Source organism: Trachypithecus francoisi, unplaced genomic scaffold (assembly GCF_009764315.1).
Source record: "Trachypithecus francoisi isolate TF-2019V2 unplaced genomic scaffold, Tfra_2.0 Lachesis_group10, whole genome shotgun sequence".
NCBI classification, from domain to species: Eukaryota; Metazoa; Chordata; class Mammalia; order Primates; family Cercopithecidae; genus Trachypithecus; species Trachypithecus francoisi.
The window spans coordinates 124,487,294-124,512,283 of NW_022681455.1; the positions used below are offsets into that span (position 1 = coordinate 124,487,294).

The following is a 24,990-nucleotide window of genomic DNA, read 5'->3' on the forward strand; positions in this document are numbered from 1 at the left end:
ATTGTTATTCAGCCCCAGAGTGAAATGACTACTGAACTACTGAATTTATAGCCCCCAAACTGAGGGTGGGAGGGGCTCTGAACTGAACTTCAGAAAGATACCTCAGTCTGTGGTCTTTCTCTTTCTATAGCCCAACCAAGCTCTAGACGGCAGGGGGATAGAGTAAGATTATTTAGATGGATTCTACTTAAAAGATGCTAGTTTGAATAAAATCAAGCCATTAGTTATGATGGCAACCCAATTAAGCCAGCTTAACACCCCTTATCTCAGCTGTGCTATTAATTAAGGAAGAAAAATAAATTGATGACCCAGCCATCATTCCTCCTTACTTCAAGTATTCGCAAAATATCAATCATGTTGAAAATACTACCTAGAGTTTTGTCACTGACAAAACGGCCCAATAAAAGAACTCTTAAGATCTGGTAATAGTGAGCTGTGATCAGAGCCATTGGAGGCAGCACACTGGGTCCATTGAGACAATGGAGCCTAGTGCCACCCATACCTCAAGATGAGTTCAGCTCCCCATCTCAGCTGTGCAATGATAGGCGAGAGATTTACACTCTCAGCCACAATTTCCCCACCTGCAGAATGAAGATAATGCCATCTGCCTGCTGGGTTGTTAAAGGGTTGGAAATCATGAATGCACGATTCCCAGTACTCATAAGCATATAAGAAACGTTTAAGTGAACTGACTTGAACTGAGTTATGGACTGATCTTCTAAGCATGTCATTACAGAATCATGAGTGCTGAGGCAAACTATGAAAAGGCACTTATGACTACCCTGGTGGTGATCTGAGCATTTTTCTAGGGAATGGATGGGCCACAGAGCCCCCCCACTTGGACAAGAATGCTAAATCCAATTAGCCCAGAAAAAGTGTCCTTGGACATTGGCATCAATTCATGGAGCTTGTCTCTGGCTGAATGGGCAGGTGGAAGCCTGACAGCAGGATATCTCTACATTGATCAGGCAAATCAACCATCTTAAACAGAACATTTTCATTCCTTTTTTATGGGAAAGAAACTGATTTTGACATTAAAATACTGTCAGCGATGCCCATCTCTACCAGCTCAGTTCACCCTGCCAAAGTGTCTCTTAGCTGGTCCCCCTCTGGAGTCCCCCTTCCCTAGCTTGATATTGGCATTGCCAGCTACCCAGTCCCCAAGCAAGGCCCCTTCCTCCCTGAGGCTCCCACCCCATCAGCCTGCTCAGCCTCCTGAAGTCAGCCCTTTATTCTTGCATCCTGCCTGCCTTCCCTGAGGCCCTCACCATGGCCTCCGTGACAGTCTTGGCCTCCTCACTCAAGTCCATTCTTGCCTGTGCCTCTGCATTCTCTGCTTTGTATCAAAGTCATTCTCCTGCTTTAAAGTCTTTGCACTTCTCACAAAATACCCACACCACTTCCTCCCCTACGACAACCTTCATCCTCTCCACAAGGTGTTCTCATTTCTAGCACACTCAAATGCTATCTTTTCATGAAGCCTTCAGATCTATCCCCAGGCAGTTAATTATCCCAAGCCACAAGCATTTTATTGTCGTCTCTCTTCCTGTGCTTGTAACGCCATCCCGCATCTGCTTACATATCTGTTCCTGCCATACCATTAACGTTTCAAGAGCAGGCACCTGTACCATTGACATTAGCGCATTTCCATCTAGGCAGAGGGTAGAGTCCCAGTAAATGATTATTGACTGAATGAATAAAATGAAACTGTCATGTTTAAACATGGCCTCGAAATTAATTCTTTCCCTTTTTTTTCGTTTTGTCTAAAGTCAGTGATATGGAAACAAAAACCAAAAAGTTGAATTTTTGTACAACAGTTTAGTTTTATATTATTGTCTCTTCTAAGATACTTTTTCAGCCCAAATTATGTGGATAATTGCTTCAGTTCTACATCAAGTATAGTACACATAGAAACCTGACATTATATTATTGCAAACTTATTTTCCACCAGATTTGTTGTTGGCTTACTATTAAAATGTTTCTGTATATATAAACACAGAGAGAGAGAGAGAGATTTCTGAGATGAAATTGGCAAGATCTCTATTAACAAAGCAATAAAACTGATTTTAAGTTTAAAAACAATGAGATTCTCTGGCTGGACGTGGTGGCTCACGCCTGTAATCCCAGCACTTTGGGAGGCTGAGGCGGGCGGATCACAAGGTCAGGAGATCGAGACCATCCTGACTAACACAGTGAAACCCCGTCTCTACTAAAAATACAAAAAAAAAAATTAGCCGGGTATGGTGGCAGCGCCTGTAGTCCCAGCTCCTCAGGAACCCGGGAGGCGGAGCTTGCAGTGAGCTGAGATCCAGCCACTGCACTCCAGCCTGGGCTACTGAGACTCCGTCTCAAAAAAAAAAAAAAAAAATGAGATTCTCAGCTTATAGAGCACTCAGTAAAAGTGATTCGTAAAATACTGGTGCTGAAAAACCATATTAAAGAGGACACAAAGGATAAAATAAAACAAAGGATAACCTTAGAAAACTCCTGGTTCACTTTCAGCTTTTTTTTTTTTTTTTCTATTTTTATTTTAAACAGGAGGTACATGCGCAGGTTTGTTGCCTGGCTCACTCTCAGTTTTAAAGCAAAGGTGAAGGTACATGTAGAGTCCTGTTCAGATGACAGAAGAGATCTGGCCTGTATTTGCTCACAACTGCTTGGCGAAGGCTCAACAGACGCACAGCAACCTCGAGAGAATTTGGGGTCATAGATTATACTGCTCATGCGTCCATGCTCAAGATTGCTCATTAGCTCACATCTACATTGTGGCTCCTCTCAGATTATCCTCCCAGAATTTGGGCCTCAGGCTTCCTTGGGACATTGGCTGAGGTCCCTCTCCATGTCCCTGGTATGGACACCCTGTTCTGAGTCCCAGTTCTGCAGACCTCTGCCCCACCACACACTGTTTTCTCCCCAAGGGTTAGATAAGGAAGGATATGAATTTAGACACAGCCACTGCTCTCAAAATAGAAGCCAACTTGTGGAAATACAAACGTATATGATTATATTTACAGGAAGAGCCATACATATTTGGTTTTTTTCAAATCAAATTCTAGATTGGTGCACAAGTAATTGTGGTTTTGCCATTGCAAATAATGGCAAAACCCACAATTACTTGTGCACCAACCTAAGAATTCAAACATATGTTGAGCACTGATTATATACCAGGACCAAAAAAATCCTAAAGCTCAGACTCTACAGAGCTCAGAAAAGGGCTTCCTGTTTTCCCTGTTGTCTGTCTTCCTACATTTCATTCTTCACACAACCTCACTTTGCACACTGTTTCCAAATAAAACCACTTGTACTCATAACTTCCAAGGTAAGACATATGCTGCATGCCTCTGGGCCTACCTCTGGGATAGAGGTAGGATTTGGGATAACTGCCTGGAAAAGTCTACTACTTTCTAAGACTTCTCAGAGCTAACTTCTGAAAGTTTGTGTTGAGATCCTAACATTCAGTGCCTGTGAAACCAACCCATCTGACATGGTTTGGCTGTGTCCCCACCCAAAATCTCATCTTAATTGTAATCCCCACATGTCAAGGGCGGGACCAAGTAGAGGTAATTGAATCATGGGGCAGTTTCCTTCATGCTGTTCTCATGGTAATGAGTGAGTCTCACAAGAACTGCTTGTTTTATAAGCATCTGGCATTCCCCTGCTTCCTCTCACTCTGTTCTGCCACCCTGTGAAGAAGATGCCTGCTTTTCCTTTGTCTTCTGCCATGATTGTAAGTTTCCTGAGGCCTCCCCAGCAATTTGGAACTGTGAGTCAATTAAACCTCTTTCCTTTATAAATTACCCAGTCTTGGGCAGTTCTTCATAGCAGCATGAGAATGGACTAATATACCATCTCACTGTGGCAAGACCAGGGATCCTGTTCTTCTAAGGGGACCCTCTTGGGAGAGGCATTTGGAGTCTTGTCTTACTGGTCTAGAAATTTCATAACATGTGTATACCTAGTCCTTTGTGTTCAGATATGGACAGCAGCTGATGGAGTTTGGCTGTGTCCCCACCCAAATCTCACCTTGAATCATAATAATCCCCAAGTGTCAAGGGTGGGGCCAGGTGGAGTAGTGGAATCATGGGGGCAGTTTTCCCCATACTGTTCTTATGGTAGTGAATAAGTCTCATGAGATTTGATAGTTATATAAACAGGGGTTTTCCTGCATGAGCTCTCTTGCCTGCTGCCATGTAAGACATGACTTTGCTTCTAATTCTCCTTCTAAATGATTATGTGGGACTGTGAGTCAATTAAACCTCTTTCCTTTACAAATTAGCCAGTCTTGGGTATATCTTTATTAGCAGTGTGAGGATAAACTAATACAGAAACATTATTCATAATAGACAAGTGTGGAAACAACTCAAATGTCCATCAGCTAGTGAGTAAACTACATGGTATATCCATACAATGGAGTATTATTTAGCCATCAAAAAGAATGAAGTACTAATACACACTGCAACATGTATAACCCTCAAAAACATTATGCTAAGTGAAAGAATCCAGACCCAAAAAATACCTACTGTAGGACTCCATTTATATTAAATGTTCAAAATAGGCAAATCTATAGAGACAGAAAATTGATTAGTAGTTGTCAGGAGCTGGGAGTCGGTATGAAGAGTTAGTACAAATGGGCCCAAGGTTTCTTTTTGGGGGGCAATGAAATGTTCTAAAAGCAGGTAGCGGTGATGGTTGCACAACTCTGTAAATTTACTAAAAATTAATTCTTGCAAAAATAAAGAGTGGGTAAAAAAGTAAAGCAGAATTGGAGAAAAATATTTTTAATCCCTGTATAATTTTGAGTTTAACGTGTTCATGATTACTGTAAAGAAAATTAAAAATAGATAAATGTATTATTTTAATGTTAATTACCTAGAGAAATAATCACCACTTACATTTTTATGTATGTCTTTCTAATTTTTCTTTAATCATATATAGATTTTTAAAGTAGGATCACACTATGTTTTCAGTTACGTCTATTAATGACAAGGTTTAAAACACTTATATGTATATATATATAGCTACTGAACAACAGAACCTGTCAAAAAAATCTCAGTGTTTTTTAGCTAAGTGGAAATCCTGTTTGGTCAAGGTTTTGCATGAAATAAAATCCCTGAAATTTAAATAGACAAAAAAAAACACAAAAATTGTAATCACAATAGGTTTGTTAAGCAATGCACACAGCAAATCAATATGCCAAGACACCGGGCTGCAGCAGAGAAACAGGTTTAATCATAGTGTTAATGGAAAGGGGTCATGATCCAGACCCCAACAGAGGGTTCTTGGATCTTATGCAAGAAAGAATTCAGGGTTGGTCCACAGAGTAACGTGAAAGCAAGTTTATTAGGAAAGTAAAGGAATAAAAGAATGACTACTCCATAGAGCAGCCCCAAGGGCTGCTGGTTGCTCATTTTTATGGTTTTTTCTTGATGATATGCTAATCAAAGGGTGGATTATTCATGCCTCCCCTTTTTAGACCATATAGGGTAACTTCCTGATGTTGCCATGGCATTTGTAAACTGTCATGGTGCTGGTTGGAGTGTAGCAATGAGGATGACCAGAGGTCGCTCTCATTGCCATCTTGGTCTTGGTGGGTTTTAGGCGTCTTCTTTATTGCAACCTGTTTTATCAGCAAGGTCTTTATGACCTGTATCTTGTGGTGACCTCCCATCTCATCCTGTGGCTTAGAATGCCTTAACTGTCTGGGAATGCAGCCCAGTAGGTCTCATCCTCATTTTACCCAGCTCCTATTCAAGATGCAGTTGCTCTGGTTCAAACACTTTGACAGCAGGGTCACAGAACGAGGAGATGGGAGGGAACCTCAAAGCCATCTCCCCAAGGAATTTGAGGTTCGGGTTTTTGAGGGCTTTGGAGTGGGCAGAAGTATGGAGATCCCTGACTGGTAAGAGTGCAGAGTGAAGTCATAGGAAGGGGCGAGGAAGCAGGTGTATTCTCATGCTGATCCTGTTCCTCTGTGGGAGACTTCCAACTGGTTGCTGGAATTCAAGGGAGGTGTGTCTGAAAAACATCTTAAGTGATCCTTAAACAAAAGCCTTATGATTCTAACGTTAGAGATCTTGTCTATAGGAACAATGGTGATGCAATCAATTCTTAAACAGTCTTCTGGCCTTAATGTCAGAGATCCTATCTAGGGGAACAGCGGGGATGCAAATGGCAGGATCTAGTGCTACTGTAACTGAGGAGCTGGTTAACCACTCACTGCAGGAAAGACCAGTTAACAAGATCCAGGCCTGCGACAAGAAAAGTGAATTTATTTTTGAAGCTAGCTTGGAAAGACACAAAATGTCCTGCTTTAAGTATGCTGCTTCATCTTTGGAGCAAAAAACAGACATTTTTATAAAGTTAAAGGGGAAGTGAGCAAGGGCAGGAGTTCCCCCTGCTAGCCTGGTGTCTTATCTACTGAACAGTTGAGTTGACAGTTGAGTCGGTGCCTTCTTGGGCAGAAAAAAGTTGTAAAAGTGGCCAGGTGGGCATGCTTTCAGCATGTCCTCCTGAGGCCACCCTGGAAGTGGGAGTTCCCTGGAGATGTGCTTTGATCTGCAAATTGACTGTCAATTCTGGAGGAAAGATCCCTGGGGCATATAGATGACCTTGCCTTGTAGGGAATGTCTGGTGAGGGGGAGTTTAGAGATTATTCTGCATTTCCAAAAGGGCTAGGTAGGAAGCAGGCTGAAAGGAGAAAGGAGAAGAGAAGAGAAAAAGGTAGTTAAACCACCTCAGAAAATTCGAGGGATTTGGTTACAATACATGACCTATTGCAACAAGGAACTGGGCAGAGTGTAGGCTGATTAATGCTGAATTATAACTGTATTTGTACCCAGAACCTGGCATGCAATTCCTGTGGGGATAGTTTCAAAACCTGGCCCTGTTTCTCATTGCATCCACACCCACATGGTCAAAACAATGCCAGGAGAACGGTGCGTGGCTCATGCTTCTTGGAGGAGTCCTGATTCAGTTCTACAGGCTTCCCACACAAAGCAAAATACTGTTGGCCATGTAGGTAAGAAAAGCACAGGAGGCTGTTTTTCACCCTTTCTACCAGTGTTTAGTACCAACCACAAGCACCAAAATACTCAAACTTTGAGCTCTGCGGCTCTGGCTCTTACGGATAGGGAAGTGCTTTACAATTGCCAGTCATTCCATTCGCTTTATGGAATAGCCAGAAAGCTCCAGGGATGGGGATGCCCTACCATGGAGCCACAGCTCTCAAACAGGTGACATGCTTGTGACCGGAAAGGGGTCCCGATCCAGACTCCAAGAGAGTGTTCTTAGATCTCACGCAAGAAAGAATTCAGGACAAGTCCATAAGTGAAAGTGTAGCAGGACAAGCTGCTGACAAAATCCCTCAGACACCAAGTTAAAGAAGGAAGCGATTTACTCGGCCAGGAGCATCAGCAAGAGCCAAGCTCCCTGAGTGAACAATTCCTATTCCTTTTAAGGACTCACAACTCTAAGGGGGTGCGCATGAGAGGGTCATGATCGATTGACGAAGCAGGGGGTACGTGACTGGGGGCTGCTTGCACCGGTAATTAGATCGGAACAAAACAGGACAGAGATTTTCACAGTGCATTTGTATACAATGTCTGTAATCTAAAGATAACATAACCAATTAGGTCAGCGGTGGATCTTTAACTACCAGGCCCAGGGTGCGGCGCTGGGCTGTCTGCTTGTGGATTACATTTCTGCCTTTTAGTTTTTACTTCTTCTTTCTTTGGAGGTAGAAATTGGGCATAAGACAATATGAGGGGTGGTCTCCTCCCTTAAAAGCAAGTATATTAGGAAAGTACAGGAATAAAAAAAATGGCTACTCCATAGACAGAGCAGCCCCAAGGGCTGTTGGTTGCCCACTTTTGTGGTTATTTCTACCCCTAAACAAGGGGTAGATTATTCATGCCTCCCCTTTTTGGATCATAGAGAGTAACTTCCTGATGTTGCCATGACATTTTTATTTATTTTTTAATGTTAAAATATTTTATTTAAATTTTTTTTAATTTCTTTTTTTCTTTTTTCTTTTTTTTTTTATTATACTTTAAGTTCTAGGGTACATGTGCATAACGTGCAGGTTTGTTACATATGTATACTTGTGCCATGTTGGTGTGCTGCACCCATCAACTCGTCAGCACCCATCAATTCATCATTATTGGGAGTTAGCCATGACATTTTTTAACTGTCATGGTGCTGGTGGGAGTGCCATAGTGAGGACCACAAGAGGTCACCCTTGTCACCATGTTGGTTTGGTGGGTTTTGACCGGCTTCTGTACTGCAACCTGTTTTATCAGAAAGGTCTTTATGACCTGTATCTTATGCCAACCTCCTATCTCATCCTGTGACTTAGAATGCCTTCACCGCCTGGAAAGGCAGCCCAGTAGATCTCAGCCTCATTTTACCCAGCTCCTACTCAAGATGCAGTTGCTCTGATTTAAATGCCTCTGACACGCTGATGTTAGAGTACCTTAGACACGTTCCTTAATCTGAGTTTCCAGTTTTCTCTTCTAGAAAATGAGAAAAAAACTAGAAAGTAGACCCCCGTGTGCTCAAAGCAACAACCTGCCTGGTTTGCTTGGACTTTTCCTAGTCTATATAACAGCAGGTGCTCGATTCCTCTATGTAAATCTTCACCGTTTATTAATTATATTACCCTGCGTCTCTTAGAAAATGCACAGTTCTGCCCTCACTACACCAAGATCATAAAAGGCTCAGTATAAATCATGAGCCAATCAGACCAAGAGTAAGCCAGGCAGGCCTGGTGCAATGCCCAGGTGGCCAACTTGGCCATCTCATAGGCAGTTATCACTGCTCAACTTGAAGAAATACAAGGTTAATTGTTGGAGTTTGAAATCCGGCAGTAGAATCTATGTGGTCCTATCATGGTCATATAATGTGCTGAGTCTCTTACAAGCTGTCAGTGCTGAGTGGGAATAACAAAGCCAGAAACAAGGGCAAGCAGAGGGCGAATGCCAGGAAGACCATGGCAGGATGCCAAGTCTATGAAGCAAAAGACCACCGTGGTCTAAAAGGCACAGTCCTCCAGAGCAACAGAGCCAGTAACTCAGATCCAGAGGAAAGAAAATGATAACCCTTTCCCCCTCAAGACTTGCCATTGTATCAGTAAGAGGGCTGTTTGCAAAATAAATAACCCACCAACATTAGAAGATTGGAGATCTCTCAGTCAAGAGTGACAGGCTGTCACTGAAAACGGGTTGGAAGGAAAACTGTCATTCCTACTAAGCGATTTTAAATAGGCTTTGTTTCCAGATATCCTTGCTGCAAGTCCTCATTTCCTCATTTGGAAATGAGATTTGATATGGTTGTATTAGGGAGTAAAATTAAAAATATCTCCTTACATCCCTTTCACACTGCTGCATGATGGAATTGCCAACCTTGTAACCAAAAACCACGTCTTTCTAATAAGTCAGTGACACAAGAGAAAAGAGATTCCTGCAGCTAAGGTTTGCTCCTGGTATTTTCCCCATGATATCGCCCAACACAATGTACACTTTGTGGGTGGAGAAAAATGGGGAAAGACTTTTTAGCTTGTATACTTATTTCAGAACCTTAAATGAGATGCCTATTAAACTATCCATGTACACAAATAGACTCAATATTAAGAAAAGAGGTAGTATGAGACTGAAAGACATGCTTAAGAGAAAGGAGGGAGCCATACGTCAGGAATGGAGAAATGAAGAAAAATCTATACTGACTGAACTCAGGTTACCTAGGAGGGAGCATATGAGGAAGGCCCAAGTCTTATGCTCCTAGAAGCCAGGGCAGAGGCAGTAGGCTGGTAAGGACCACTGGCCATCTTGGGAACATGTGCTCCACTTGAAGCCATTTGGATGAAAAACAAGAATTCTTAGAACACTGGATATCCCAGAAACATAATGAATTAGCAGACCAAATGCCAGTCTGCAACTACTGGTTAAAAAGAAAAATCCAATTACTTATAGCACTAAATATAGGTCAGCAGAAACTCCCGGCATCAAAGAAACTCTGACCATGAAGACTTAGCGCATGTTTTTACCAAACACTTCACAGGGCCTGTGGATCAATCATGCATTCAATTTTGTCCTACAAATTAAAATCAAGCCATGTTTAAAGCAGTCTCCTTAAATTGCTTGCCAACGGGTGCACATAGTACCACACTCCTGGTGTGACATGATCATTCTTATCGTTCGTTTTTGGAACCTTCCTTTCGTGGATACACCACCCCTCACCTCACTTCCCTGCTTCTGCCTGAACTGTGGCTTACCTGGATTATCACAACCAGATCCCCTGCAATTTTCAGCCTTGCCAACATCTGAACATGTCAAAGAAAACTGGGCAGGACAGAGTTTGAAGGTAGAGGCTCAATTCAAGGCTACAATAAAGGAGAGAGATTGAACTAACTCTGCTGAAACAAACAATGGGAGGGTTTTTAAGCTCTGGGATGAGCTAATGGAAAAGTACTGGAGGACATTTGTGGGGAGGTTGGTCCACGTGATTAGGCATCTGTGTTTGCTAATGGGTGTTTATTGGAGTTGGGCTCCAACCCTTCCACAGAGACTGAGAGACAGAGACGCTATTCCTCTCCATGATTACATTTCAAAGAGGTACCAGATCCTTGAGAAAGGTGGTTCTGGGTTGCAAAACTAGCAACAGGTTGGGAGACATATCTCACAGGGACAGAGAAAGAATATACAATTGCAAGTTTCTAAAGTAAATGCTTCAAGAAAAGAGAAGTCAGGGCCTGTATTAGGCCGTTCTCATACTACTATACAGCTACTACTCAAGACTGGATCATTTATAAAGGAAAGAGGTTTAATTGGCTCATAGTTCCACATGGCTGGGGAGGCTTCAGGAAACTTACAATCATGGTGGAAGGCAAACAGGAAGCAAGGACCTTCTTCACATGGCATCAGGAAAGAGAAGTGCTAGCAGGTGAAATGCCAGACACTTATAAAACCATCAGATCTCATGAAAACTCACTATCACGAGAATAGCATGGGGGAAACCACCTCCATGATCCAATCATCTCCCTCTCTCAACATGTGGGGATTACTATTCGAGATGAGATTCGGGTGTAGACACAAAGCCAAACCATATCAGGGCTCTAGAGTCTGAAAGAAGCCCATCTAAAGTGGAGTCCAGCTGAGGGGAAGGTTATGGCCCTCTTGGTCAAGGTTATCTATCCTTAGGAGGTAAGGAAGTTCTTCCAGCCCTGCCTCAAACCCAGGGTGAGCATTAGTATATGGTGATTCTCCTGGTGGCTGAGCCACAGGCTCCAACACTTCTCCCCACTTATGAGGCTCTGAACCACTACCCCGCAGAGGCCCATTTCCATAAGATTCTGCTGCCAAGATTCCTCCTTTCTCTCCATCCTTATCCTTCCCCCTTCCCTGCCTGGCATGGTCTTGTAGCTGGAAGACAAGGCCTCAGCTTTGGGGTCTGGTTTCTGTTTCACGAACCTCCATCAGCACAGACTGTCCCCATGTGGAGCCCAGCTCCCTGCTGTTATCTCTGAAAAAGATCTACTCAACTCTAGGATCATTTTTGGCTACTGAGCTATTCCTCCTACAGAAATAGTAAATGCTATTTTACTGTGCATGGCCAGTGATAACCAGCAAGCCTAGGGCATTGGTCCCAGCCCCCATCCTGCCTGTTGTCCTACTACAGGGACAACTATGACTATGCTAGCTGGAACTGATGATTCCTTGGGGACCCAGCCTGACTATGACACAGGCTGGGTGCCAAAGAATCACTAGTTCCAGCAAGCAAAATAGGAACAGGAAGCTAAGAATGTCAAATACACTTAGAATGACCTAGTCAAATGCCATTTCTCCTTTCTTTTTTTTTTTTTTTTTTGAGACAGAGTCTTGCTTTGCTGCCCAGGCTGGTGTGCAGTGGCACGGTCTCAGCTCACTGCAACCTCCGCCTCTCAGGTTGAAGCAATTCTCCTGCCTCAGCCGCGAGAGTAGCTGGGATTACATGCACGTGCCACCGTGCCCAGCTAATTTTTTATATTTTTAGTAGAGACGGGGTTTCATCATGTTGGCCAGGCCAGTCTCAAACCCCTGACCTCAAGTGATCTGCCCACTTTAGCCTCCCAGAGTGCTGGGATTACAGACCTGAGCCACCGTGCCTGGTCTACTATTTATTTGTGGGGGGAAAAAAAAATCCACTTGTATGAGTTCCCCAGAGTCGTCAGATTCATAGAAACAAGAAGTGGAATGGTGGCTGCCAGGGGCCAGGGGAAGGGGAATGGGGAGTTGGTGTTTAATGGGTCAGAGTTTCAGTTTTACATGGTGAGAAAGTTCTGGAGATGAATGGTGGTGATGTTCCTACAACAATTTGAATGTACTTAACACCACTGAACTGTACACTTCAAAATGGTTAAAAATTGTTAATTTTATGTTATGTATATTTCACCACAATTAAAAGAATAGCTCATAAGAAAGAAGCTATAAATAGTAATAATAATAACCTGAAATTATGGTTTAGGGATTATAGTTCGCTTTCATGGTTAAAATGAGAGCCTGCAAGACTCAAGCTATGTAATAAAAATTCTGGTGGAGAAAGTGTAAGTTAATGCTTGCTCTAGAGAAGGAGGCCTGATACAGTGTCCATTTGAGCCTGTCCTTAATCTCTCTGGACCAGCCTCACCATACCTACAATGAATGGGTCTCAGATCTTCTGCTCTGAACTTGCACCAAGCCTGGGCTTGCAATTTGGGTGTCTGTGGACCCCTCAGGTGTGTTTCTAAATGCAGGTATGTTTCTCTGGAGTCAGGGGCCATGAACTTCAGCAGATTCCCAACGGGAAACCCACCTCCCAACTATGTCGAAGACCTGAAAGCTGGAGTGGTTCATCTCTCAGCAGTCCTTGCAGCACCTAACATTATAAAGACAGAAGCCCCTACAAACTCAGCCAGACCCCCACACGTTTAGAGGTTGGACTTCCTCTGATCCTTGAAATGGCTACCCTGAGAACACGGCCCTGGGGCTTCCTCCAAAAGGGAGCTGCAAAGAGGGAGTCCCATTCTAGCTTCATTTCTGGGCGTTTTGCTCAAATTGACACTTTTTCCCTATTGAAAGAGAAAATTCGGGTTGGGCATGGTGGCTCATGCCTGTAATCTTAGCACTTTGGGAGGCAGGCAGATCACCTGAGGTCAGGAGTTTGAGACCAGCCTGGCCAACATGGCAAAACCCCTTCTCCACTAAAAATACAAAAATTAGCCAGGCGTGCTGCTGCATGCCTCTAATCCCAGCTACTCAGGAGGCTGAGGCAGGAGAATTCCTTAAACCCAGGAGGCAGAGGTTGAAGTGAACCGAGATCGTGCCACTGCACTCCAGCCTGGGAGACAGAGCGAGAGACTCTGTCTCAAAAAAAAAAAAGAAAAAAGAAAAAAAGAGAAAGAAAGGAAGGAAGGAAGGAAGGGAGGGAGGGAGGGAGGGAAGGAAAGGAAGGAAGGAAGGGAGGGAGGGAGGGAGGGAGGGAAGGAAAGAAAAGAAAAGAAAAGAAAAGAAAAGAAAGGAAAAGAAAAGAAAAGAGAAAATTCGTAAAGGAGGGACCCTATCTTCACTGTGCCTTGGTTCGATTCTCGGTTATGAGTGGTTCCACGGTGGTGGAGGCTGCTGATAGAAAGGGGAACAGAGGGGTGAGGGATTTTTGCTGAAAATCTAGAGATTACTTAGAAGCCCCCATATTTCCTGGGCCCCAGAAATGATTGGATCCAAATGGGCTTGTGAGGAATTTCGAAATTTTGAATTTCACCTGAATTTTGGATGTGATTTTTCTCTGTCGTGTGCACAGAGACTGAGAGAGGCTCTTTCCCTTAGGATTTTGTGAATCTTGTCTTTAACTCATCGCCCAAAGTAACGAACTCATTTTACTGACTTCAGAAAAAGACATCACCAGCCTGGCCTGGGAGTAACACATGGGAAATTGAAGACAGTAGTATAATTAAGTTCACAGAAGGCCAATTCTTACAGCCATATTTCAAATGCTCATAACGCCTTCTCATCCATTCTACCAAATGACTTGGCTTCATAATATATTCAGAGTGAAAAAACATAATGGATTCTTCTGAGATGTTCAATTAGTTCCATAAAAAGAGAAAAATAATTTTTCAATAAAGAAATTTAGCTAAATGACTAAAGCTGACAGTGAAAAACCAACTTCAAAGTAATTATGCATTTCTTTTGAGTTTGCGCTCTAACAAAAGTTGATGCTATGCCACCATTAGAAATAGCCATCCTTCAAATGATTAATTGCATTTGTGTTGCTATTTTAGCAGACATTTATTTGAATGTTTACTCTGTAGCTGTCTTCGGGTGTTGATATATTTAAATTTCCACCAGCCCTGCTGAAAAGTATCGGCTCGCACTTCTTCATGACTCACTGCTCAGCTTCCTTTAAGCTGGTTTTTTCCCCATTAATGGAAACCTCTTCCAAAAATGTCACCAGTAACTTTCTCCTTGCAAAATCCCATTACTTCTCTTTACTTCTTATCCTTGTGGGGGTCATGACACATTTAATTATGGGTCACTGACTCCTCTCCCAGTTCTCTCCTGTAAAACTAGCATCTGCTCTTTAAACTTTGGGGTCTCTCAGGATTCCGTATTCCACCCCTCTGGCATTCTGAACTTTCACCTTGGGTAACCACTTTGTTAGAGAAGTTTCAAAGGCATCTATGTGTTGATGACTTCCCAACCCCTAGCTCAGCCTGGGCACTTCCGCCAAGCTGCACACATCTGCGCAGGTGCATTGAATTCGACGGGCCATCAGCACAATCAGGGCTGAACTGCTGGTCTTCCCACTTCCCACTGCACTCTGCTCTTCTTCGGGCAGCCTCGTCTGAGTGCTTGATCACCTAGACAAGACACTGCTTTCCTGCTCCAGCGGCACGCGTCGTGCCTCTCTTCATCCGTGGCTGGTCCGCCTGCCTGCAGTGTCTCACATTTCCTATCAATACAATTGTGTGCTTTCTGAAAATAAGTCAGGTCAGATTGTTCCTGGATCACTGCCTTCCTGGAAAGCCTCTGCACTCTGTAGAATCAGTACAGGCCCCTTGTGATGTTACTCAAGGCCCTCCAGGAGCCCATGCCACCATCAGTGCCCTCAGCTCTGGAGGAGCAGCTCCACCACGGCACTCCACGACTTTGCATGTAGAGCCACATGGGGAGGGTGTGACCTGCAGCTGCGCTGAGTCTTGGCAGAACACCCTGCGGTCCCCCAGCCAGTTTCTCCTTGCCTTCCGGGTTCTATGAGGTGCAGGGGCTTTCTGCCTGCCCCTCTCAGGACACAGCTGCTGCTATAAAACTGCTGAGAAGCAGCTTGGAGTTGGCTCTGCTGCAACATCCCTTCTTTCTGTTGCAGTTGTCCAGTCCCTTTTATTTTGCCGTGACCTGCACCAAGGCCACAATGCCCATGCCTCCTTTTACTGTCTAAGTAATATACCTTCTGCATCTAAAGAGGTCTCTTTGTTTTTTCACTAGGACTTGCTTGTGTCCTGTATGCCAACTGCAAATACTCTCTACCCTTCTAACCCCCATGTAACCTGATAGCCTAACTGCAAACTTAATGTCATTTCCAAACATAAATATAGTACAAGATAAAATAAAATTATACTTGGAAATCTGGGTAAGTGAAAATAAGGATTAGAAAAAGGAAACTAAGCCATAGGTTAGGTTAGTACTGTATAGTATTACTTTATTAACTGATAAGAACAGATCTACACTTGATCTTAGCCAAAACGCCAAGAAACGATTGTACTACTGAATAAAATTACGGTGCTGTAATTTTAGAGGTGCTTCAAATTCTTTTGGGAATAAGGCAAATCTGTGTACTTAAAATGTGTGACCTATGAATTTGGCTGTAACCTTTCTTGCAGAAAATTAGAAATTACAAACAAATGGTTTGTCCCAAGAGCAAACCTCTAATGCACAAATGATTGAAAATGAATTCAGAGAAAACTTAAGTAAAGGCAATCTGAGTTTTATTAACATTAAACACCCTTTCTTTAAGTGAAAGGCATTACTAGGGCCAGGTGCAATGGCTCATACCTGTAATCCCAACACTTTGGAGGCCAAGGCAGGTGGATCTCCTGAGGTCAGGCATTCGAGACCAGCCTGGCCAACATGATAAAACCCCATCTCTACTAAAAATACAAAAATTAGCTGGGCATGGTGGTGCACACGTGTTACCCCAGCTGCTTGGGTGGCTGAGGCATGAGAATCGCAGGAACCCAGGAGGCAGAGGTTGCAGTGAGCCGAAACCTCACCACTGCACTCCAGCCTGGGCGACAGAGCAAGACTCTGTCTCAAAAAAAAAAAAAAAAGAAAAGAAAGACATTATTAGATTGGTAATTATGAGGGTCATTATCTTAAAATAGTATTTCCTAAAATGAAAAACATTTCAGGAAGTAGCTGAAATATTAGGAAAAAAACAAGGCTTTAAAAATAAGGCCCAAAGATTGAATGATGATTGCTTCTATGCCCCTGTAGCCAGCTGGTGATCTCATTTCTCATCACTAACCCACCTTCCTAAATCTGTCCTGTCCAGCAGGGTCAGCCATCCCAGCCCCCAGTGGCACCATTGGCCATCTGAGACTCTTTTTCAGCCCCAGAAGAAAATCTCTCAGATTAAATCTTTCCCTCTTTAGTCAACTCCCTAGTTAGAGGAGAGCTACAGCAGGGAAACCATGGCCATCTCTCATGGAGACTCCATCCTCCCCCTGCCACCAACATGTGTGAATACCTGGCTACTTATGTAAAAGATTTAATTTGATAAGTGAGGAAAAGTCATATTTATCTGCATTCTTTGAATAGATTTCAGTGTGTGAGAATGACTTTTTAGTGTGTCAGAAGCTTGGTATTCTAAGGGTAAAGTATTAAGCCTAAAGAACTTCAATCAAAAGTCTTAAGGCCAGGCACAGTGGCTCACGCCTGTAATCCCAGCACTTTGGGAGGCCGAGGCAGGTGGATCACGAGGTCAGGAGTTTGAGACCAGCCTGGCCAACAAAGCGAAACCCCATCTCTACTAAAAATACAAAAAATTAGCCAGGCGTGATGGTGGGCACCTGTAGTCCCACCTACTCAGGAAGCTGAGGCAGGGGAATCGCCTGAACCCAGGAGGCGGAGGTTGCAGTGAGTCGAGATTGCACCATTGTACTCCAGCCTGGGTGACAGGGTGAGACTCCATCTCAAAAAAAAAAAAAAAAGTCTTATATATGATAAATGGGTTTGTAAACCACTAAATTTTATACCAAAAAAATCTGTTATTGTTAGTCTTGTTTGCAACTATTAATAATAACCGAGAAATGGGCTGGGCATGGTGACTCACGCCTTTGATCACAACATTTTGGGTGTCTGAGGTAGGAGGATTGCTTGAGGCCAGGAGTTTGAAATCAGCCTGGGCAACATAGTGAGACTCCGTCTCTACAAAAAATACAAAAATTATCCTCTGAGATGCAAACGCTAAGCCGGGTGTCGTGGCGTGTGCCTGTGGTCCCAGCTACTTGGGATACTGAGGTGGTAGAATTGCTTGAGCCCGGGAGGTTGTGGCTGCAGTGAGCCTTGATCACACCACTGCATTCCAGTCTGGGTGATAGAGTGAGACCCTGTCTCAAAAAATAAGATAACTGCAAAATGCACTAAGTTTACAATGTAAAAAGTACTATGGTAAGTTGCTCTGACATATACCAGTTGCATACCAACATCTTCCCTTTTTCCCACAGGCAACCCTCCTGCTACAGGCACTGGGACTTTGCTGATAACCCTGGAGGACGTGAACGACAACGCCCCCTTCATTTACCCCACAGTAGCTGAAGTCTGTGATGATGCCAAAAACCTCAGTGTAGTCATTTTGGGAGCATCAGATAAGGATCTTCACCCAAATACAGATCCTTTCAAATTTGAAATCCACAAACAAGCTGTTCCTGATAAAGTCTGGAAGATCTCCAAGATCAACAGTAAGTCTAGCTAAAGCATTTCTTCCTATTCTTCCAGCTTTCAGTTTAGTTTCTCTTCCCAAAATGTTCTTTCTCTACTATTCTCTCATGTATTCTCATTTGGTTCATTTTAAGTTATTGGCTTATCATAAATACTGACAATTTTCCCACCAAGAAACAAATGCAATTTATAAAAATATTGAATATCTGTTTCAAACATAGATGTTTCCTCTTCTGCTTCCTCTCTGATGTTTTCTGTGCGGTACACCCTGTGTTGTATATCCTAACCTGTCTGCTACATACACTACATACTATAACTCCAATATTCTCTCATTAAAATTTTAATATATTTAGGGAGCACAACTGCAGGTTTCTTATATACACACGTTGATTGCATAGTGGTGAAATCTAGGCTTTAAGTGTCCCCATCACCCAACAGTGAACTTTCTCTTAACTAATCTGTAGTTTCTGCCATGCCAGAGTTCCCAGCAACGAGACTGTGATTCTTTGTTCTTCCTCTTTCTCTTTTAATTAAACTCCACAGATTCTTTCTTTGTAACTAGCTTACGAAGAATATTGGCCAACCTGCCCAGTCTCAGCAGTCTCTGCTTCTCCCCAGCTATCTCTTGGCTCAGCTGTCTCTCCAATCTCAGAGACAGGGAACTGTGTTAACATTAACTTTCACCAGCACATTGGAGAGACTTTTCATGGTATACTTGCCGTCATAAAAGACTAAAGGAAAGAGAAGCACTAGGATAAGAATCTTTATAGTCTTCAACCTCCAACCTTCCATAGTATGCTGCAGACCTCCTCAAACTTGACTTGGTCTAATGATGACCTTGGCTTTTCTTTCAAATCCTTGCCCATCATTGACTTTGATGTCTTCTTCCATGCATCTTCTTTCTCCTTTATAAAACTTGCAAGCAATGTCTCCTTCCACCAGTCCTTCCACATAGGAAGGTGGAATTCAAAACTTAACCCAGCTTCTATCACTTGCCTTATTAAGACTGAAACATCAATGTATTAATATGGAGTATCCCTATATCCACAGTCTCACCCACCTTCTTCCCCAAATGTAAACTAACTACTAAGTTCACCTTGTCTTCCAATAAAGTAAAAGAAAAAACAAACAAACAAAAAAGGCATTAGATACTATATCTTCAATAATATACTTATCCTGCTGTTGACCCAGTCAGGGTTCCCACTTCTTATATAGGTGGTAGAAGTTATAAGGGAGACAGAGAATTACCCATTTCATTAGGTTTTGCCTAATGTACAACTGTGCATAACATTTTCTATTTAAAAATCTCATATCTATTGTTATAGCCATATCTCATATCTTATTTTATTAGTGCCTTTTGCTTGTTATTGATTCTATTTGCCTGTCTATTTTATTGCTTTTTGAAGAATGAATTCTGTTACACTGATTATTTTTAATTAAAACAGCCCTTCTCTTGTTTGAGGGGTTAGTGTTTTATTTGCTAGTTTTTATGGCTGTGGCCAATTTGAATAAACATCTCCAAATCTTTCCAATTGGAACTTTCTCATTCAAGAGTTTCTTCTGGTGGGGGGGGGGGTGGAGGGGGTGAACATCAGGATAAATAGTCAATGCACGCTGGGCTTAATACCTAGGTGATCAGTTGACAGGTGCAGCAAACCACCATGGCACACATTTACCTACGTAACAAACCTGCACATCCTGCACGTGTACCCCGGAACTTAAATTTTAAAAAAAAAAGAGAGAGAGAGAGTTTCTCCTTTGCTCAAGGAAGATGGGAAAATGCTGTTTGATTTAATCTGCCATCTCACTAGGTGACCATCACATTAGTCATTGCTGCTGCTGTCACCTTCTAGTAATGATCGTGCTTCATCTATTTTTATTTTCCTGTCATTACACTCTTATTTTTTTCTCCTGGTTTTACCTAATGGAAAAAATGCCTTCTAAATGATTTTGTTGTCTCACACTTTTTTTTCTGAATATTTAGCCCTGTTTATTCCCAGAAAGGGACACTTAAAAATATGTATGCCCCTAATCATGTCAGTGACTTTATCCCAAGGTTAAAGAATAGGCCAGCTGGTACAGCCACTGCCAAGTGTCTCCCAAGGGCCTGGGTGATCGTGGCTATCGCCAACGCATATGACATTAAGGAAGTGGAGGGGAAGCTTAAAGATCTAGTGTCTATGTTGCAGGTTCCCACCCAAATCTAGAGCTGTGGACTGAGGGTTGATTAAAAACCAAAAACAAGGCTGAACACAGTGGCTCATGCCTATAATCCCAGCACTTTGGGAGGCTGAGGTGAGGCAGATCACCTGAGGTCAGGAGTTTAAGACCAGCCTGGCCAATATGGTGAAACCCCATCACTACTAAAAATACAAAACTTAGCGGGGCGTGGTAGCACGTGCCTATAATCCCAGCTACTCAGGAGGCTGAGGCAGGAGAATCGTTTGAACTCAGCAAGCGGAGGTTGCAATGAGCCGAGATCACACCACTGCACTGCAGGCTGGGCAACACAGTGAGACCCTGTCTCAAAAAAAAAAACAAAAAAAAAAACTGAAGACAAAAAACGTAGGCTATAGAACCCATCTCCATGATAACACATCAGGGCCCTGCCCACATTGAGAGCAGGTGGATTTTCACCTCCGTTTTCTAGATGTGGAATGCAGTCTTTGTCAAGATGGCTTTTTTGTGTAATAAATTTGCGGGGAGGAGTTCTTAGTAATCAATCATCTTCATGAAAGGAGCTTTCCTTGAAATGGATTATGATGGCGCTGAGGCACTGAACTCTGGTGATGGAAGTACTCAGTCTCTGTGCTGTTCATTACAGGAGCCACCAGCCATGTGTGGCTTCTGGGCGCTTGGAATGTGGCAGGTGCCACTGAGGATCTGAACTGGTATTTTCACTGGATGTTAATGAATTTAAATTTAAGCATTCCCATGATTATAAATGAAAATGCAGCGCCTGTTTGGTGTGATTTTAGTCACCAAAACCTCACTCTTTTATTGGAAAAAGTCTCATCCACTCTCACCAGGACCCTCCTTGCCTTTACAGATACACACGCCCTGGTAAGCCTTCTTCAAAATCTGAACAAAGCAAACTACAACCTGCCCATCATGGTGACAGATTCAGGGAAACCACCCATGACGAACATCACAGATCTCAGGGTACAAGTGTGCTCCTGCAGGAATTCCAAAGTGGACTGCAACATGGCAGGGGCCCTGCGCTTCAGCCTGCCCTCACTCCTGCTCCTCAGCCTCTTCAGCTTAGCTTGTAAGTTGGTGTAACTCCAGTGCATGCACAAGTAGGAAATTGTAACTTCATGGGATTCATGAAGCTGGCATTTTTCCGTATACCTTTCCAAGAAAATGTATCCCAGAAGAATCATTCATCTTTAGTGTATGTCTGTACGATAGAACATGTTATATGTAGAAGTGCTCCCACTCATGTTTAAAGGCATCTTAACAATCCCTTCCAGCCAGTCTGAGGAATTGTGCAAAGGTGTTCATTGGTAGCCTGCAAACCAGGTGGTAAGCAAAACTTCCTACACCTGCCACTCAACTTGAGCTAATGCAAATGCACCCAGATTAGTTAACTGGTCTATCAGAGGCCTGTTTCTCTCTACATTATGCGGAATAATCTTTTGCAAGGTTAAAACAGATATTATGAGACTTTCTGAGAATAGTCATGAGAATTTATGGATGGAGGTTGGGCTGCAGGGAAAATGATCAATGCATAATTCACACTGTTTTTTCACTGGCTAGTAATAATGACTATAATATAATGAAACGTTGTTTTAAACAAATGAATTATTATGCCAAGTAACATAGATATGAGGATAAAATGAATAAATACATGTGTCAGATATTCCTTATTTATGAAATACTAGTCCAATTTTAACTTTAGCAGTTATTCATATATAACTGTTACCATCCGAAAGCCGTTTGGGCCTTGCTATTTACCTTTTGAGAAGGTATTGGTGTAATTGCAAATTAGGAAGTTGGGAAATTGGCAGAAAAAGAAAACAGAAGGTGTTATATCCTAGTGACAGTGGTGAGCTGCCAGGAAATCGTATAGTCCAACATTGGACATTTGTGTGTACAAAGCTCTGTGCAAGACCAGAGTCCTGTGAGTAGAAGGAAAAAGAAGGCCTGGGTACGGTGGCTCACACCTATAATCCCACCACTTTCGGAGGCCAAGGTAGGCAGATCATTTGAGGTCAGGAGTTCAAGACCAATCTGGTCAACATGGTGAAACCTTGTGTCTACTAAAAATACAAAAATTAGCCAGGCGTGGTGCCAGGCGCCTGTAGTCCCAGCTACTCGGGAGGCTAAGGCAGCAGAATCGCTTGAACCCGGGAGGCGGAGGTTGCAGTGAGCCGAGATCGTGCCATTGCACTCCAACCTGGGTGACAGAGCGAGACTCTGTCAAAAAAAAAAAAAAAAGAAAGAAAGAAAGAAAGAAGCCATTATAGCATCTCACTAGTCCTTCAGACTGGGCATTTCTGAAAGCTAACATATCATCTTCCCCTACCGACCTGCCCCTCTGCCTGACTTGCCTCTGATGACTGTTCCACCATCATCATCATCACCATCATCTCCATGTCTCCTTCCCGATCTTCCCACTGCAAAGCCCAACAGAGTCTAAGGGTCCAACACTTTCCATCCATACCTGCCTCCACCCTCCTGTCTCAGATGCTAATGTTCACTTAACCTCAATTATCTCACTGTCTTTCTAACTTTATCTTCTGCAAAGAGAGAGAGAAAATAGAAATCAGGAGGCTGCCCCTCGGAGGCTTCTCTTGAATCTTTTCTGTAAAGTAGAGACAATTTCACATGAAGGGATAGAGATGGGACTGGGGACTGAGAAGAAATTAGGAAACCTTGTCAAAGGGCAAATAATTCAACTGTACAGCAATTGGGCTGAACGTTGAGCAGGGGTGGTCCAGAGGAGGTTCAATACTGTCTTAGTCCGTTCGGGCTACTATAACAAAATACTATAAACTGGGTGGCTTACAGAAATGTATTGCTGATCATTCTGGAGGCTGAGAAGTCCAAGAACAAGATGCTGGCAGATTCATTGTCTAGTGAAAGCCCACATTTTGGTTCACATATGGCACCTTCTCCCTGCATTTTCACACGACGGGGAGAGGCAAGGCAGCTCTCTGGGGCCTCTTTTATAAAGGCAGTCATCCCATCCCATCCATGAGGACTCTGACTTCCTGACCTACTAATTTCCCAAAGGCCCACCCTCCTAATACCATCACCTTGGGGATCAGGTTTCAGCATATGACTTTTGGAGGGGCACAAACTTCAGCAGATACTAGAAACCACCCAGTTTATAGTATTTTGTTATAGTAGCCTGAACGGACTAAGACAGTATCCAATCTCCTCTGGACCACCCCTGCTCAACGTTCAACCCAATTGCTGTACAGTCGAATTATTTGCCCTTTGACAAGGTTTCCTAATTTCTTCTCAGCCCCCAGTCCCATCTCTATCCCTTCATCTGAAATTGTCTCTACTTTACAGAAAAGACTCAGGAGAAGCCTCCGAGGAGCAGCCTCCTGATTTCTATATTCTCTCCCTCTTTGCAGAAGATAAAGTTAGAAAGACAGTGAGATAATCGAGGTTCAGTGAACATTAGCACCATACCATAGCAGATACCATGAATTTATAGCAGCACGTTATGCTTGTTTGCCCCCTTGCTTTGCTGACAGATATCCTAGACCTAGATTTCTAGAGTGTAGGAATGTTCCCTTTGTGAGAGTGTGCTCTCTGGGGCCTGGTTTGCTGAGTCATCGCCAGCAACCTGCAAGTCACTCTTGTATAGCATCAGCTGGGGAGATGGTGGTGGGTCTCAAGTCTGGCTGCACAATAGAAGCACCTGGGGAACTTTTAAATACAGCTACCCATACCCGGGCCCTACCCTATGACTGGAAGGGCAGCTTGGACATTTGTCCGTTTTAAAGCCTCTCCAGATGGTCCACAGATACTGGGAAATCAGGACCATCCTGGTGAGTAACTCAAGGTTTAGGTACAGGCTGCTGGACATTCTAACACTGTCCTCCAATCTTGTCCACACCCTAAACATGTGCTGGTTCCTTCAGTTCACAACTCAATAGGAAACAGGTGGAGGAGGGTAAATTTAAGAATAGAAATGTGAAGATGTTTGCTACTGACGGTGCCAGGTTTCCTGGCACCATCCCTCCTCCAGGGAGGAAGCTACAGTGAGATGACAGAACACATCCAATATGAGAATTTCTATAGCACCAACTTTCCAAAAAGTGTTTCAGAAGCTTACAGAATTAAAACGTGAACAAGACAGCAAGTTAAACTTGACAAGGAAGAGAAACCAACTAGGAAGAGTTGAGGATGGAGCTGACTGACACTAAATTTGGCCTGAGCTTCCTGTTGGCTTGCCGTACACACTTGCCACTGTGTGATAAGAGCAGCGTGTTACTTGCACTGGTAGTTCCTAAATGCTGTTGCGCATCAGAACCACTTAGGAAACATTTTTAAAATGCTAATTTCTGAGCTCAGTGCTCTAGAAACTTTCATTTGTGGTCTGGATTACGACTTGAGGTTGGGGAGTAGGGAGTTGGGAAATGGAAGTGAACGGACGCATGGACAGATGGCTAAATGAAAGGAAACATGTATTTCTCCCTCTTTTGTTCTTTTTTTTTCCTTCGTCTTTCTTTTCTGTTTCTTTGTTTGTTTGTTTATTTGAGACAGCGTCTCACCCTGTCGCCCAGGCTGAAGTACAGTGGCACGATCTCAGCTTATTACAACCTCCACCTCCTGGATTCAAGTGTTTGTCCTGCCTCAGCCTCCCAGGTAGCTAGAATTACAGGCAAGCGTCACCGCGCCTGCTAATTTTTGTATTTTTAATAGAGACGAGGTTTCACCATGTTGGCCAGGCTGGTCTCCAATCCCTGACCTCAGGTGATCTGCCTGCCTCAGCCTCCCAAAGTGCTAGGATTACAGGTGTGAGCCACCACACCTGGCCCCTTACTTTCTTTTTCTTCAAAAAATAAGATATTACAGGTAGAGG

The 24,990-nt window shown here is 43.2% G+C and overlaps 1 protein-coding gene and 1 pseudogene across 1 annotated transcript in view; one reads left to right on the top strand and one right to left on the bottom strand.

Annotated features, from left to right (window-relative positions):
• Positions 1-24,990, top strand: part of CDH13 (cadherin 13) — a 1,187,477-nt gene that overhangs the window by 1,152,271 nt on the left and 10,216 nt on the right. The window contains exons 12-13 of the mRNA XM_033219143.1: positions 17,732-17,965; positions 20,995-21,213. Coding sequence (XP_033075034.1) covers positions 17,732-17,965; positions 20,995-21,213 — 453 coding nt within the window. The remainder of the gene's footprint in view (positions 1-17,731; positions 17,966-20,994; positions 21,214-24,990) is intronic.
• On the bottom strand, positions 15,649-15,763 carry LOC117088950 (annotated as a pseudogene).